A 17949-nucleotide genomic window follows, 5' to 3' on the forward strand; every position below is an offset into this window, starting at 1 on the left:
AAGATGCGGAAGCAAGTCACCTTTAAAAGGGGAACAACAACATTCTGTCACTGCTAAATCAAAGTAAGTTTCGATGCAGTTAAGAACTTGTGTTACCTAGTCTTTGGAATGAGAGAGTTTGGTCCTCCATTCCTTCCAGATTGGTCACAAAAAATGTTTGCAAGACAGCTCTTGGTTCTGTTCTGCTTATGTTAATATACTACTTTCACCTATGAAGCCTCTTATGCAGCTGGAAATAAAGAAATGACGCACCCAAAAGTTCTATGTTAAGTCTGAAATCTTGCACATCTCTCTCAAACTGTCACCAGTTAACCCTAGCAACTGCTACATGAACCACAAAAGGCCTAAAAACTCTTTGGAAACAGAGGTAACTGCTACTGAGAGCAAGACATGGATTCAGATAAGCTAATGATTTTTCACAAGAGAACTATCAACTTCTTTTCAAATCAAGAGAGTTAGACTGACACTGCCCTGGAAGCTGTTGTGTAGCTATATTCCACATCAGCTAAAACTCTGGGCAAGTATATATCCACCCTCAGAATCCTGGCATTATTCACTATTTCAGATGATACATTCTCCAAATTTTTAAGCCCCTGTTCCCACAAAAGTTTCAAATAGTCCTTCAGCCACCACTAGAAGGCCATAAACCGTATTTAGACATCCTTAATAGCTCTAGAGTAAGTGGCCAGAGTCAGACTCCCTGTAGTGATTCAGTGCGACATACTGATCTTTCATGTTTAGGAATAGTATCATGGAAGTACAAAAAACAAATACACAAGTCTGAAGTTAATTCAATAACCCTAGCCCAAGAGGGGATCACAGTAGCTTTCTCTGGGGATTAAAAGATAATCGCAATGAAGTTTCCTTCTCCTATAAAGCAGAAAGGTCTCTCAGGTATCAAAATGCCGAGATGTGAACTTTAAGCAGAATACGCCTTATCTGACATCAACATGATTATTATCCAACAGTACCTTTCAGCTTAAAAGAAAAATAGAAGTCTGAAATATTTTCAATGTGTACAATTTTGAGGTGAATAATTACTTCAAATGCTTCCAAAAAATTAGAATCTTAAGAATTCAGAATCATACAGGTCACAAATTGTCTTCTGTTTCTGTAAGTCAATCTATCAATTCATTTACCATAGAGTTAGTTTACTCTAGTTAAGCTTGATATTTGTATTGAGTTGCCCCCATGGAGAAGTTCTACCCCTTCAAAATTCCCTCCCTTCCCCCGCAAATTCAAATTCTGGATCATTAAGTTTGAGACAACTTAGAAGAAAGTACTCAGAGAAGACTCCGCAAAGGAGCATAAAATGCAAGAAAACCTCTATACACACAGCAGAGTGGTTTAAATAACAAATTCAATCTAGAGTTGGCCACTATTTTTTGGAGACACTATTTTAAAACCATGGTCACTTAAAGATCTAATATAATATATTACTTTTAATATATTAAAGATTTAGTATACAGAGATTTTTTTTCCGTTAAACAGCAAGATGCATCATTTATTTACAACAGCTTGGTTGAAAGGCGAAGTCTCTGGCACCTTCTCCTAGAGTACCTAGAGCTGGGTAGTCAGATTTTCCCTCAGGCCTAAAGGTGCCTTCAGAACTACACATAGGCCCATCATACAACAAATGCCTCCAAGGTTCAGGTTTACCAACTTTACAGTGCAGGGGAGGGAGGGCGCAAATACAGGACACAGCCGCACCCGATCAATCCACCCCGTGATTATACTACTACATTGACAAAGGCACCTCTTCCTAAATGCTAGCGGAAACAAGACAAGGTGGAAGGTCCAGAAGACTAGAACGAGACAGAACTGTCAACGACACGCTAAACAGATCTACAAATACGTAAGTCTTCACACATAACAAAAAAAGAGGAGTTAAGTTGTAGCAAAAGGCATCAGTTTTATGGTTGAGTATACAGTATAAAAAGCTTAAAAATAACAGCATAGGTGAAAGCACAAAATGTGGCTTAAGATTTAGCAAGAGGTATTGCGGGGTTATCAGAGAAGTGACATCAAGTGGGGTGGGAAACAGGTCTTCACATTACTTCAAAAGCAAAGATAATTTATGCTTGAGGGGATACTAGAAAGGGAGTGGATAGGAAGATCTACCAAAAAAGAAAACAATAAAAAGACTTACCATGTTGATCTTGTTCTCTGAAATAAGATTCAGAGATTAACAGAAAAAATTCGACAGCAACATCTATTTAACAAGACAGATACTACATTCTAGACTGTATCTGAAAACTACTAATTAAATATTTTAAGTTGAGAACATCAGAAAACCATATTCTGCTTATAGCTGAATACAAATGTAGAAAAACTCAAGTGACTATAAAGAGTAAATTGTGTGCGTGCACTTGTGTGGAATAGAGTAACTCCAGCACTGGAAAAATAAAGTAACATTTACATAAAAGGAAACAAAACTTCATTCTCGACATTAAGCCAAAAGTACACAAGCATCACTGAGAACCTGGAGGGAATAGGAAAAAAAAAAAAGCCACTTTTGACCAGTTATTAAAACAAATAATGAATGAGATATTTAGCTTCTTGTAGTCTCTCAAATGAGTAAACACAAAACTACCAAGTGAGTCAAAACATTAATTTACAGGAAAAATATTTAGCTGCTAATTAAAACTATTCCAACTTCTCCCTTTCTCTGCAACAATTTGGAAAAAACAAAAACAAGAAGTTTTTGTCCAAAGTACCTTCCAAGAAAGCTGACAATGTTCAAAACTTCCACTCCAATACAAAGACATAAAAATAGTTTTCCAACAAAACCCAGAATTAATCACTCGATGACCTATATAGAAACAAAACAGTTGCTTTACAAATAGATTAACTTGACCTAAAACCATATTGAAATACAGTTTTCTATATATAAATACCCTCATAAGACTGCTTTCAATTATGCCTATTTAATTCTCAGCACTCCCAAGTACTAGAAAACAAAAAGAATCAGGGAGCTTTAGTAAATAGTTCTCTGGGGCAATAAAAGTAAAACTCTGCAAAGTTAACTAGTAGCTCAATATCCCCATCCAAAACTGGTAAAAACAGTAGAAAGATTAATTATATTCCCTATAGCACTTCAAGCAGAATATTCTTGCCATCTGATGAGGGGTGTATTCTGCAGAGATAGACTTTTTTCGTGCTGCACTGTTTTTTAAACATGCTTCAGTATGTTGCATAAATCACTACAGCTTATAGTACATTTAAGCATGGCTGGCAATTTAAACATTTTTTGGAATAATTTTTAAAACATTACAGGCAAGTGTTATCAGCACCTGTAGAAACAGAACTACCTCTTAAAAAATATGATTTGTGATACTTCGAATTCAAAACACTGAGAAAAATTCAGGGTAGACCAGTTTTTTGACATTTCTGAACTTCTTTATTTTGCTTGTGTCATAAAGGTCAGATACAACACTGAAAACTCTAGTTTTACAGGCAGCAGGAACACTGATACATATTATTTAAATCAGTTTCACTCTACATACTCAGCGAAGCTATGAGCATCAGAARGGAGTAATAATATTCTTTATTGAAAGTTTTCCAAAGGCAGAAGCTGAGCTACAGCAGTCAAAATACTCCCAGTAGAGAAAAACTTGCTAACTTCAGCCAGTAATGGTTAAGGGAGCACTTGTGAATGATCAGATACATCTGATATATGTATTAGACTGAGGCAAATATGAAAGATGAGAACCTAGCTAGAAATGAAGTGAAGCATATCATCCTCAGACAGCAAGAGACAGACATACAAACTAATCTGTTTGTTCCCAGAGGATCTGGTAAAGTTCCCTAGCCATAAACAGTTCGCTGACTCATACAAACAAAGAATGGAGATCTGTATCAGTTGGAAAAATAAGTTTAGAAAATTTTATTTTGGGGCTGTGTTAGAGATAGCAGACTCACTACATCACTACAAGGGGTACTTGTAGAGCAAAAAAGGCAAGAAAACAGCCTCACAAAAAACAGGCATCTAGAAATGAAGAACTGGAGTAATTATTGAATAGTAACTACAGTAAGATTGTATTACGAAGTATAGTTGAATGCAATTACCTGTTCAGAGAAATACTTTAGAAATAGTCAAGAACAATGTAACCAGTGCATCCTTCTCTGCCAATTAGCCTAAGCTTTTACGTTTTAACAGTGTATTCAGCAATGTGTTGAAGTAATCTCTTTCAGCCACTTTAACTACACAGTTAAAGCTTTGCGAATAGTTGCACAGATATTTTTAAAGGGATCTGAGAGGGCCTAGAGGGGAAAAAAAGCTGATGCAATTCTATTGCACAAAACTGTCTAGTAGTAGGTTAAAAGACTCAAATGTCCTTGAGCAGGGTATTTAAGTGCTAATTCAGAGAGTACTGCCAATTCACGCAGCCTATACCACCAGGACTTACAACAAAGTTTCAGAAGAGTCACACAAGTCAATGCACAGATTTAAAAATCAAGTAAAACAAGAGCATAGAAACAGGCTGGATAACAGATAACATCTATTTAAGAAACTTGTAAACAGTTTATTACCACTTAGTGAGAAAAACAGAAATCCAAGTTTAAAAGAAGAGAGATAAGAGTCTCATGGCTGGCCAGCAAGAAGTGAGAAAGTCAAAATAACACCAGAGAAGACGATAAAGGAAAGCAGACAGTTAAAGTGTCATTCATGAAGTGGCTAAAGAACRCTGTAAAGATGTAAAAACACACATCCAAACAGAAAAGATAGTTCAAAAGTGGGACTCAACTTCATGAACAGACAAGCACAGATAAGTCAGAGATGCAAAGAAGCAGAACCAGACAAGATGTACAAATTAAAGTAGTAAATTACACTGAAGGAGAATTGTTGCACAGATACAGAATCTGCAAAATAGAAGTTGTATTCAACATTCTTAACTGTCTCTTAAATAGTTAACACTAATCTTAATACTTGCTTCTTCTTTCCAAAAAAAGAAAACAACTTCATCAGAACTACAGCTGTCAGCTATTAAATTGAGACATTTTAACAAGCTCTGGATTAGTTTATGCCAGTCAAGGATGCATGAAGAATTAATTCAGTAAAGGATAAAGATGAGTCATACAGTTTGAAAACAGGCCCTACACTACCACAGTGATCCAATATAGCTGGATCAAAAATGCTGTATTTAACTTTTTGCAAGATTCTTGATATTTAGAATAGGTCTTCAGGGCATTAAGATCTTCCATTCTAAGGGAATACTTGAATAGAATTTCTAGTACTGCTACTCCAACAGATTAGAAATTTATTATTTTCTGGAAAAGATGCACTGTAATTTCCAAAGCTCTCCAATTATCAGAGATTCCCACAATAAAGGAATGCAAAGTGAAAAGTAGTAAAACAGAAGAATACCACACTGACTTCAATTAAGGTTTTCATTTCTAATAATTATTCCAAAAATATTGAAACAGGCTTGAGGTGCATCATGGAGAAAATACTGACTTTGTTGTACTACAACACAGCAGTCAATTCAAGAGTCAGATATGAAGTAACATCCATGCGTAATTAAAAAGACAGACTATTCAAGCTTAAATTATTCAGGGCAGGGTCTAGCTTGTTTCTTATATTTATATGAGAAAATACAAATATTTAATATTCAGTATCAAATTCAGATACCTCACTCAGCACTTTTACTACAAGCTAATAAAAGGAGGACACTCAAAAGATGAAAATCAGAACTCAACCCCAGGTTCAGCAGTCTATACTTAAACAATGATGTCAAGTATTTGAAAAACTATCCAAAAGCTGAAAGATGCTTGTGTTTTTTGTAAAAACTCTTAGAACTAAGATTACTTCTTCCCCTCAGAAATCAGGGCTCATTAACTGTTGCACAAGGCAACAGAAGATTAAAAACAGCTGTCCTATGAAGAGCATTAAATTTACATAAGTTCTAAACGTACATAAAAGTAGGCACAGAAGTATGCACAAAGCAGCATTATAAAAGTGACTGCTATTTATGGGGTCCAGAGTTTCTCAAAATAAGCAGACACACCCCTGCAGAGCCCAGTGATTTCTAGTAATAATTACCAGTTGCTCTGGAGGCTCACAATCAAGAATCTAGTCATCCTAGTCCAAGATACAGCACAAATAATTGCATCCATCCCCAAAAGACTGACACAACTGTGCATGCATACACAATTTACCCAGAGAACGACAGGCTACTGTCTTTCTGCTGCTTCCCATCTTATCTCTTCATAGGCTACACTTACAGAAGTTTACTACTTGTGAACTTTAATAAAGACATAATATGCACACATCGGCACACTTGTCTTCAATATGAACTACAAATCAAAAAATAATAATTCTAAAATGCAAGCAATTTCACTGCTGTTTGCAAGATGCTGGGAAATACGGATTGACTTAAACTATAAACAATACAGCACAGGCTTAGAACAATCCCTCTAAAGTAAGTATGCAAGACAAAACTATGGCAAAAAAATGGAAAAAAAAAAACCCCACCTCACCCTCTCTCTCAGAGTACCAATTTTCTGGAATCTAAAAGCCTTACTCCCTACCACAGGGCATTTCAATACCATATAGTTATATAACAGCAGGCATAAATCTTAAAACATCATCTTCTACTTCCCTTTGATTTTAGTCACTTTTAGTCACTTATGACAGTTTTGGTTTTCACATCAGTAAAGAAAATTTGACAACCTTAAAGCTAACTGCTCAGATTTCAATCTTTTCAAAAGGTGAGCTACTCAAAAGCATAGACCAGTAAATGCAATTTCAGCAACATTCGAATTTCACACTAATGTTGAAGACTACAAAAGACTAAAACTTATTAACCTTTCATATTCTCTAAATGACATTCATCACTAAATTGATTTTTCAATATACTGTCTGAAATTTAAAAACTAACCCAAATAGTGCCCTATGTAAGTTCTTCTATATTAGTCTCATTATTTAAAAGAATCAAACTTACTGGTCTGAATAAAATACTTCAGGCAGAGTAATAATTTTTTAATAACATCCTTACACTTTTTCAAGGATTAAAAGCACTGGACAGTCTTTAATAGACACATCTATGAAGGACAAGTGATTAGAGTTGAGAAAGTCTGCCTAAGTCCAATATAGGAGTCAAGTCTACTTATTTATACAAAATTTTGTTGTTGCAGTTTCCATACGTACCCTGAAAGTTTTTCTAGACTTGTTAGTAGGTCTACATGCAATCATGCTTTGATCTCCAAAAAAGTGGAAGTGTTCCTTTAGTGTTATCAATGCAATTGACCCATTACTGCTCAGATATCAAGGTGCTAAGCCTGTTAAGCAGTGGCTCACTACTGAATTAAACTTCCCCGACAGAATATCATTACACACACAACACTGAAAAAGCTGCTCAGTCATCATGCCCACAAAGCATGCATGAGTACGAGAGCCTAAACTCATACTCATGCGGTTTGTTTCAAAAAATTTACTTTGAAGTCCTTTAAATAACTAACAGCTCTGCTAGTCACAGCATCATAGAGCAGAGAAAATGCAGGTGACTTGTTTCAACTTCAGTGACGCTATTCAGAACCTTCCAGTTGTCAGTGCAACAACAGTTGTCTGTCTTGTACAACCTCCTACTAAAACCTCCAAACACCTGATAAACAGACATACAGGGACTGTTCAGAGAGTGACAGGGGTAGGAAAAAACAGAGAAAGAAAGAAAAAGAGGAAGAATAAGCACTATGTATAGGTCTTCTTTCCCCAAAATTTCTAGCTGTTTAAAATAAAGGGTAGCTGGAATCCCTATTTGTCATGAGTGTATAGAAGGAAGGAAAGAGTTTTCAGAGCTTCAAAAGATGATCCTAAGATCATATTTTTGTGAGAATCCCAGCTGAATCCACTTTTCCAGTAGCAGTGTTCCTTCCCAGAACAGTATTATCCCTGGTCTTCATTTCTGGGCTTTCCATCCATTATCCCCTCCCTCTTGTGCTCCCTCCAACCCCCAAATTCTGGCTTAAGTTCTTTAGATAACAAATGTCTTGCCACATTTTTAATTCCCACTCTATACAACTTACTGAATGTTATAAAGCATTTGTGAACTTCAAGCTGACTGCATGAGCTTTTTAAAATAGCCRCAATATCAGCTTATTGGGGGGGGGGGTTGGGTTCTTTGCCTTAACAGTTTGCTTAAAAACATCCATCACCACAGACTTCACAAATATTGACACAAGTGTATTAACTGGCACAACCTGTTTACATCTTGGAAGCTAATATTTTCATTAGCAGTTTATGAACAACATTGTCTTGCTATCCAATATATTCAATGAGTTTCTGAGTCTTCATTAACACAGTTAATCTTTACTTATTTCTCAAGCGATTCTTCCTTATTTGTGGGACAGAATATCGACAGCAGGGTCAACTGTCAAGTTACCAGCAAGCCAGATATAAATGGTGCAGAAAAGGCTGGAGACTATATAGTTTTCACAAGCAGTTAAAATAATGTGTTTGTGGCTGTGCTATATACAATCTCAAAGCAATATACATAATATTTTGTACTGGTCTTCCTACATATGGAAAAGACTTAGTTGCTAATAGCTGCCAATTTAAAGTTTTCATAAGTTGTGCTTTCTGAAAGCTAAATTAAAACATCACCATTACATTTTTCCAATTTATTTAAAATAAACTGCCATCTCCAAAATGACTGCACTTCAGAGGTATGGGTATTTTTATTCGTAAAGACACCTGAATGACCTAAAAAAACCCAAACCTTCTCCACACTGACTTTTGTCATTTAAACTATATATAAATAGATACGCACAGGAAGACAAGCTACATTTTAACTTTAACCTTGGTTGAAATTATCTCAATGTTCAGCATTACTAAGCAAACATGAGATTTCAAATGGTGACCAAAATAATCTAGCTACATCACATGTCAAGAAGTGTATATTGCTTCTAGTTATATGATTATAAATTATATCATTATGAATTAATGAAACTTTCTGATCACTGATCCAGGGCAACGGCAGTGAAAGTATCCCAGAAGTACTTGAACTGGTACACTGAAAGAGATCCATCTATGCCAGATTAAAAGATGTTGCTCCTTATCCAATTCTGTCCTACTTCATTCAGCAAGGCAATCTTTGTAGCAGATCCTTCTCAAACTGCTGGAGTTGAAATTACTTTCTTTAGGCCAATGACATCTAGGAAACTCAATAGCTCTCATGTGATATAAAAGGCCCACTTCCAGGGCTAACCTTTAAAAGAAGGCACTGAGGAGCTAACATACTGATACAAAGATGTTGAAAGAAGGTAGTGTATAACTAAGCTTTTGAGCTCTATATACCATCATATGTCCTGAACTAAATGGACAGCGTATAACAAATTTTCTAGTGGCATAAAAGTTGCATTCTAACTCCAATGATTTATCAGTCCTGAGACCTCAAAATTCTTAGTAGTTCATTTGCTTTAGACTTTTTATTTACATAGCCACAAACACATTTTCCATTTCCCAGTTAACTTTTGTTAGCTTTTGGACAATCAAAAGGGCCTCAGACAAGTTATTCCCCCTACATGACCTCAACTCTTCATTTATAAAACAAGGACAATATTTATCAGCTTCACAAGAGCATAGCAAGATAAGCTCTTATGATCACTGGGTTAAAAAAAAAGAAAGTTTTAAAATAATTTAATCAAGTTAATAAAACTCCTCATTTCCCAGCAGTAAGGAGTTCAAAACTTTTTCCTCATTTTAATTAACAACAGTTTGCAGGTAAAAACAAAGTCATTATGTCCTTACAATACCCTGCTTAGAGGTTTCCAACTACATACCCTGTAAGCACTTCTCAAACACACATACAGGTACACACATACAGATTTGTGCCTCTCATCATTCCTCACTCAACACTTCAGTCTTCACTCCCCCATCCTTCTAGTGCTTCCTCCAGAAGCAGAGGAGTTTGATCGTGACTAGGACATCACAGAATAGCACTTTCCCCATTTCTGCTGAAGATTCTGGGGAAAAATACTAGCACATAGGAAGTACAATCAACCACCTTTGCTTCTGTGGTCTTTCAGTAAGGAGTACACAAGAATAAACAGATGTGGAAACAGAGAAAAGGCTGTAAGCCAGGAACAAAGATGGAAAATAGGGAAAGGTGACACTAACTGAATTTGCTGCTATACAACAAAGAACAGCACAGTTCTTCCTTCTGATTAGAAATTCACAGTACATTACAATCCTGAGCAGGAAAAAAGGACTGGGGAGGAAAGAAGAGGGGCAAGGAAATCAAGAGCGAATGGTTTTCAAGAAATCGTAAATTAGCTCAAATTACCCAAAAAAAATGTTGTCCTATAAACATAGTTTTTTATCACCATTTCGCACAATTCAATCAAAACAGTTTCATGCTCAACTACCATTCAGACTTCACATTATATAACATTTTAGCAGAGGATATAATTTTCTTCAACAAAACTTAAAGAATCATAGGCAGTTAAAAAAGGGAGGGGGGAAAGAAAGACGAAAGAAATTCTCTTACTAATAGTGAAAACAAAGGAATGCTGAAAAATCTTGTGCAGTTGTAATTTATGAATTATAGTGTAACAAAACTATTAAATATACCTATAACTAAAAAAAGCTATTCCTTTTGTGGCAGTGCCAGATAAGCACTGATCCAACACTCGGCTATAGGGAAGCTATAAGATCTTCAGAGCTTTATTTCTTCTTAAAATATACCACCTCAAGCAAAAGTGAAGAAAATATTTCTTAAAGAAGCCTAACCATACTTTAACAGTTTTTTGCACATCTCTGATATACATAGGTGAGAAAAAATGAGGTAGAAGCAAACTGAGAAACAGTCTAGCACTAAAATATGTGTTTCAGATTCATTTGTTTCCCTAGAAATGTCAGAATTGAAATCTCATCTCTTCCAGCACTGACAGTCAGAACTGGCCACATCTCCTCCTTTAAGTGTCTAGAGAAACTCTGATTTAGATGTTATTAAACTCAGTCCCTTAATGCTTCCCTTTTAGTGCTCACTGACTCTCAGACTGAGGTCAGGAGTAAAAGTGAAGTCAGATGCCTTAGCAGATAAGATGAATGCCTTGGAAGTTCCTGAGGCATGCCCACCAAACATGGTTTCCACCAACTTTCATTCTTCACTGTTATCAAATTTGCTAAATCAAAAGTTACCCCTATAAGACAGAATTCCAACTTTATTCCATTACAGAAATACTGAAAAACATAATTACTTACGAAAGTCTCTTCACTCTTCCCCCTGTCTTCCTTTGAACATCAGAGAGCTAAGTAAATTCGCATATTCAGATTAGCCTCTAAACTTATGCCTCTTTACAATCACTTCCAAAATAAAAGCTTTTAATAAGCAAACTGCCTTAAATAAACCTACCAAGTACTTCTTCCTTAAGACCTACACATGAGCTTTACAGCTTGAATTCTAGACAAGTTACATCTGTAGCAGATCAACCACCAGTGGTCTGTAGGACAGACCATACAATTGCTTCTCAGCTCCTGACTTCTGCCTGTAGCTTGCACTCAGGAGTAAAATAAATAATAAATTCAATTTTGTAACAATTCTGCATCATTGTAAAGATAGCAGTGAAATTATCGTTTTGCAACAGAATAACTAGTTTTTTCTTCACTCAAGCATTTATTTTAGCACTCTCCCTGCCAAATAATAAACAATGATTCAAGATGTTCTGCTATTTTTCCCCCCCAGAAAAAGTTTTGGTAGTCCTTCACTTCAGTAGCTTACGAACACTGCTCTAGATCAGCCTGTGAATGAATCACTTCAGCTAGAGAAAAATACTAAAGTAGTGTTAAGTGCCACTAGTCAAGCAAAGGGAATCAGAACTTCTCAGCAGAGTTAGCAGTAGTAGGGTCCAGATTTAAAATAGTCTGTTCAAAAGATTCCCAAAGATTCTTTTCAGCTTATTAAAAAAGATATGCATGTTACATAAAGTGGTTTGGTTTACTTTYGTGGAATTCTTTGTCTTCTGTTTTGCAGCTATGAAGCTCAAAAGCTAGATAAGAATCAGTCCCTGTGAGGCATTCCCTATTAGAATATAGGCTGCTTGAACAAAATGGAATTTATCAAAGACCAAGACTGTTCAGTATCCTCTACCTATGCTATTTATCTTTTTCTAGCAAGCGTTTCTGTGAATAGCATTTTCTAAATCAACTCTGGCAGAAATAGCGTATCAACATTGCATCCAACATTATGTAACAAACTCATCAACTTGGTACTCTTTGCCTGTTAAAAAATTACTCTTAATAATTTAAACAGCTATACCAAAACATTCAGGGTTATACTGACTCACTAAATACTTATGTTTTATCTTAAAATATCTATTATGAATACAACAGCACATTCACCTCTTTTTCCTCCATCTAACTGCCAGCTCTCTGGTCCTGTAGGAACACAAAAGAAATGTTACTCCAAACTGTGAAAATGGTCTCTATTAAAAATAGAAAGAAAAAAAAAAGTCGAAATAGAACCTATTTCTATTTCATTTCTATTTCTCTTCCCAAAATAGATCCACAAGATGAAGGTAGTAAAAATAACAGTAACCTAAATCACTTTTTTTTTTAATGCTTATCAGCTACTTCGTTTTAGCCTCGTTTTCAAACTACAAGGCCTCTAAAGCTATCAGAAATGGGGTACTAATAAAGCCATGGTGAAAACTCTCCTGGTGTTGTTACTGCTCATTCTAGCAAACACTTTCAGTGACAAAAATAATATCCAGAGTAGCTTTTTCATGCATCTGCATTTAAAGCATGCCAATTGACTGTACAGAAATACTGCTTAAGGAATCACAAAATAATAATGAACATTATTATATGCTATTATTTTAGTAGCAAAGGATTCTAGGATAATTTTGATTCTTTCCCCATTCTGTCTTAATCATAGCTACCCATACATAAGAGCTAAATTCATTATGCAGCACTCTAATACAGATCCCACTGTTAAGTAACATTTTCTTTCCTCTTGTGCACGTTAGCACATCTCATCAGACAAGTCACTGAGAACAATATTTTCATAGAAGACCCAACTAAGGGCAGCAAGAGCCCAGCTACTGCATGGAATATGACCATTCTCCATCTACATACTCATAGCAACTATCAGCACCGATCATAATTTTTGTTTTCAAGCTCTTTATCTCACTAATACCTTGTTTTCAAAATATGAGCTTTCTTTTCCAACAGTCTCAATGTAGCCCATGACTCCGTGAAGGCATTCAGTAAACATATCATTTTAACCCACAAGTCAAAACAAAACAAGTCTCTAAACATTTTGAAGTATTTCTCCAAATACTTATCTAACAGACATCAAAGAATACATGCAAAGAAAGCTTGAGCATAAAGCAGCTTCTGCCACAACTTTATATTAAAAAAGTATATATAGCAATTCTCTGTTTAAAAACAAAAGGAAACCCATCTTTGGCTCCTGGGTTCTATGAGGTCTACTGTGAAATGGCAATAAGCAACTGGCCTTGCACTCCGAGAGGTCAGAATGAAAAAAATTTAAAGTGCATGTAATTCTCCAATTCTAGAACCAAAATATTGCCAGAGTCTTCCTGCAGGCTAAAATAAATGTTTATTAAAAAAAGGGCGTTGATTTCTTGGCAGTGGTGGCAAGCAGGAGACACCCCTAGTGTCGACGTAAAATAGTACASGACTCCATACTGTAGCTCTAGACTAATTTTACGGCAGTAAAAGGGAAATTTAAATCGCCATGATTTAAAAAACAGGGCAACTCAAATACACACACCTGGACATACTGCATATCTTCCTTCTGTAGCCTCAAAACGCACACACGTACCATATTTAAAGAGCTAGCTTTTAAACCTGTGCAATTAAAGCATGTATAATCTAGCATACTCCTGCCATGGGCTACGTGCATTATAGCTTTCCGGTCTGCACATGAACAGAAAAACGCTGCTGCACCAAGGGCGGGGGGAGGAGAAACCTATTGAGATTGCAAAACAACCCCCGCAAGACACCGCTGCTAAAACGACGGGTTCGCTTATGGCAATGCAGATACATCTGGAAAACAGATGAAGCGCAGGCCGTAGCATCTGAACCCCCGGATTTCGGGAAAGGGCTGGAAGTGAATGAGGGCAATCGTATTTAGGGGGAAAGCAGTGCGCCTGTGTGCGTGTTGGGGGGGGGGGGGAATATCTGGAGGTGCTGGAGGAAAAGGGGAAGAAATAACGTGGGAATGGAGGCAGAAAAGCACTTGGCGGGGTGGGGGGGAGGGGAGCGAGCGAGCAGCGGGGGGAGGTAGCGCAGGGAGTAGGCGGAGAGGCAAGCGGGGTGAGCGGGGCAGAGGCGGCGGCCGTGGGCGGCGGAGGGCAGGCAGCGGGACGCGCCGGCCCCCAGAGATGCTAGGGACGGGCACAGCAGACGGGGAAGCCCGGCGAGGCGCGGACGGCCCCTGGGCGGGAGCCGGAGGAGATGGGGGCAACGGGAGCCAGGACGGGCCGGGCCGGGCCGGGCCGGGCCATCACTCCCCCCCCCCCCCCGCCGCGGCCGGAGGCGGTCTGGAATATTCCGGCAGGCCTGGGCTGGGGGCTTGGCGAGGGGGGCAGGAGAGGGGAAGGGGGGGGTCCTCACCATGGTGGCGGGTGGGCGTCAGGAGTCTCCCCCGCAACTGAATCGACCTAGCCCCGGCCTCGCTGCCCTCACTCGTCGCCGCTGCCGCCGCCGCGCCCCGGGCCCGCCGCCGCCGCCGGCTTCCCCTCGCTGCAGTGGCTCGCGCTGACCCGCAACGGCGCGCAGGCGGCGAGGGGGAGGGGAGGGGGCGCGCGCAGCGCTAACGCTCGGCAGCCAGGGGCGGCGCCTCCCACATCCGGGCACCCAGCGCCGCCTCGGCCCGGGGTGGGGGGCGGGGGGCGGGGCTGGCGCGTGACGTCCGCGAGCTGGCGGCAGGGGCGTGTAAAATGGCAGTCGATGTGTGGGTGTGTGAGGGGGTGGTGATGGTGGCAGCAGCGGTAGAGGCAGGACGAGAAGAGTCTTCTCGGCGCTTTGTGGGGTTGCCTCGCCGCCGAGGGTGCTGGGGTAAAGGCAGCGAGGTGGGGAGTGTGCCGAGCGGCCGCGGGGAGGGCCCGCGCACGGGGCTCTGCAAATGGAGCCTAATGAGAGCACAGGCTCCTACCCTGTCCTGGGCCTCCCTGMCCAAGGAGGCTCTTCCTCCTCGCGGGCCCCGAGGTGCTTTGGGGCCCTTCAGCTCCTCCGGTTGTCGTTAGTCACTCACGTGCCCTCTTCCCCTCCTGCTCCTCTGCAAACTGTGGTCAGGGCCCTTAGTGCTTTAGCTGCTTTTCTCACTTTTAGCATTGCTTCTGCTGTGTGAAAAAAAAAAAAAAAAGAAGCTAAAGGGAAGGCACAGTGTGGGCCTTTGGTTATGGGATCTGTGTGGGAGCAGGTGTCCTGTTGTTCTGGCACTTGCCCTCTTCTAATGTAATGTTGTGGAAAACTGACCACACTGGAGAGCATGCAGTATTTTACAGCTTTTCAGGAAATGTGTTTCTTCTGTATCAATAGCTAATTATAGAAAACTAACAGAATTTTCTTGACCAGATAATTTTTAAAAGCCTTCCTGTGTCTGTCTGGTTTTGTGACACTTCATGCACCGATCAGTCTGTAAAATAAAATGACTGATACAGTTAAGTGCAAAATAAAACAAAAGATGCAGTCTTAACAGCCCTTTTGAGGCAAGATTTAGGACAATGCAACTACTTTGCAGAAGTAAGACTGAGCCTCAGGGAATGACCTATATATATGTTGTAAAGTTTTAAGTAGGCCAGATCATGCCTTTAAAACCTCTATGAAGGGTAAAGTAAAATAGTAGAGATGGGTCAATTTTACATTCTGTTTGCTGCTTTTTCCCTTCTCTCTCTGCTCACTCTAGTGACTATTTTGGAGCATCATAACATAGTGCGTAACATTGTGACAAATGAAGTGGTGATGTGAAAATAACAATTACCTATAAAATATTGTTGTGTTAATACTGCCAAAGAATAGATTCAGTGTCATGTTGATGTTGTTTTTCAGACATTTGATATTTGGCTTATAATAGCCAGATACTTGGTAGGGAAATGCAAATCAGTTCTGCCAAGTTCAGCAAGGACGGCATTATTTGTGGGGAAGGGGAGACTAGATTATTACATTAAAACCAAGTTACTTTTTTCTAGGATCATAGTTGAGTGTGGCTTTCCATTCTAAAATGACCATTTCTTCTCCTTTTGGCATCTTGGAAAAGGAACTGCCTCATCATTGTAGCCCTGTTGTGGGACTCTGAGCTGGTCTAAGACTAGGTAAGGCTAACTTAAGAGTTTCTGGAGAAACGGAGCCTCTTGAAATCAAATGCTAATATCTAAATGCTAGGAGGAATGGTGAGTCTCCTGTACAAAAGCATATTCATCTTTTATTTCACTTCCTCTGCGTGAAATTCAAGAACATATTAAAAGTTCTAATCTAACAGATTGAAACAAAACACATCAACAATTTCAAAAGAACTATCCATTTATTAATGACAGACAAAAACGTACTTCAGATTCTGTTCAGGAACTGATATTCAGCTTGCCTTTATGCCCTGCAAACAAAGGTAAGCTTGACTGAGAAGAGTTGCAGACAAAGCATAGACTAGGGACACTGTTATATGGAAAAATCTGGCAAAGCTAAGTAAATGAGGAGCATGATGATGAACAAGTATCTGCAAATGTAATTCACACTGAAAGAAAGCAAAACAAATGCTACTCTGTAGCTCTCAGTTTTAAGTTAATAGCAAATCAGCAAAAAAGGCCCACGTGGTAAGAACCTGCGCTTTGCTGAGGTGAGAGGTTATGCAGAATGAAATAGTCTGATCCAGGCTGAGGTCCAGGAAGTTCTTGTTGTCTTGCACTGTGCTTGTTAACAGGTGCAGGTGGTTAGGACAGCAGTTCTCTAGAAAACAAACCAGGAGCTAAGGCATCTAGGAAGAAAACATTCCTAGATTTTACTGAAAGCTAGTATTACAATTTACTAGGCCCTACATTCAAACAAACGAACAAACAAAGCCTTACAAGAACTCCAAAAGAAAAGTTCTGATGTAAAATAACCTGGTATAAAAGCCTTGCTGCATGCTTCTCTCTCACTGCAGCCTTACCTCGCACATGCAAATCTGAAGCAAAATCAGTTAACTGAAGTTGAAGGTGGCTAGAATTTTTATTGCATAGTGTAATGGGACAGAAATAAACAGAAATGAGGAATACAATACCTTAATTGTTACCTTTTTATGTTTCAAGCAGTGACAGCCAAGAGCTTATAACAATACATTTTTTATCTTCTAATACAGTTATGCCATTGCCAGCAGTTTTGAAACTTTAGATACAGTGTGAAGACATGCTAACTTATTTTAGTTCCTTTTTCTGTGTTATTTTTATATCTGATTTCTAAAAGAGGTTAAAATACAAGATGACATTTGTTAGTATGTAAAGCTAAGAATCTGTACAAAACTATGATTTGTGTTTAACATTTTACATTATCTGTGTTTCTGAATAGTTTTTTTTTTCAAATATAGATATTTAAATACATCTTTAGAATAAATTTCAGACAACTCTGTAGTTTGTCAGTTTCGGGCTCTTAGTAAAGCTTCTTTGTAGCATAATTATAACAGTTCAACTTCAGAATAATTATATTTTTGCATATAACTAAAAGTCCTTTTAGTTACAGATAAATAAACAGATAAGTTAACTATGTACCTATTTGCGTTCTTAAGTGACATTAACAATAATAATATGGTTTACCTGACTTAATGCTTTGAAAACAACTTCCATGCTCATGGTTGTGTGACCAGCCTCTACTGTAATTCTTTTCACAGCGTAGTTCTTAAATGCGATTTGTTGTGTGTTATCTATCTTTTAAGTTTCTTGTTTTTTAGTACAATGTGTATCTTTGATCCTCTGAGAATATCCTTCTTTATCTTGCCATGATCCTCTGAGAAT

At 38.4% G+C, this 17949-nt stretch overlaps 2 protein-coding genes across 5 annotated transcripts in view; one reads left to right on the forward strand and one right to left on the reverse strand.

The window, feature by feature from the left end:
- Positions 1–14791, reverse strand: part of PPP3R1 (protein phosphatase 3 regulatory subunit B, alpha) — a 39322-nt gene extending 24531 nt beyond the window's left edge. For 2 of the 3 annotated variants that reach the window (XM_085308456.1, XM_085308457.1), the window contains exon 1: positions 14582–14789. In XM_085308456.1, the coding sequence (XP_085164582.1) occupies positions 14582–14584 (3 nt within the window). In that variant the 5' untranslated portion in view covers positions 14585–14789. Of the gene's footprint in view, positions 1–12340; positions 12377–14581 lie in introns of all 3 variants that reach the window. The other variant, XM_085308455.1, reaches the window with a different exon arrangement.
- A 549-nt stretch (positions 14792–15340) lies between these two features.
- The window catches only part of PLEK (pleckstrin), a 62369-nt gene continuing 59760 nt past the window's right edge, over positions 15341–17949 (forward strand). The window contains exon 1 of one of the 2 annotated variants that reach the window (XM_085308453.1): positions 15341–16359. The gene's annotated coding sequence lies outside the window, so the exon portion shown is untranslated. The remainder of the gene's footprint in view (positions 16360–17949) is intronic. The other variant, XM_085308447.1, reaches the window with a different exon arrangement.

Source organism: Rhea americana, unplaced genomic scaffold (assembly GCF_003343005.1).
Source record: "Rhea americana isolate MKP2758 unplaced genomic scaffold, rheAme1 scaffold_276, whole genome shotgun sequence".
Classification (NCBI taxonomy): domain Eukaryota; kingdom Metazoa; phylum Chordata; class Aves; order Rheiformes; family Rheidae; genus Rhea; species Rhea americana.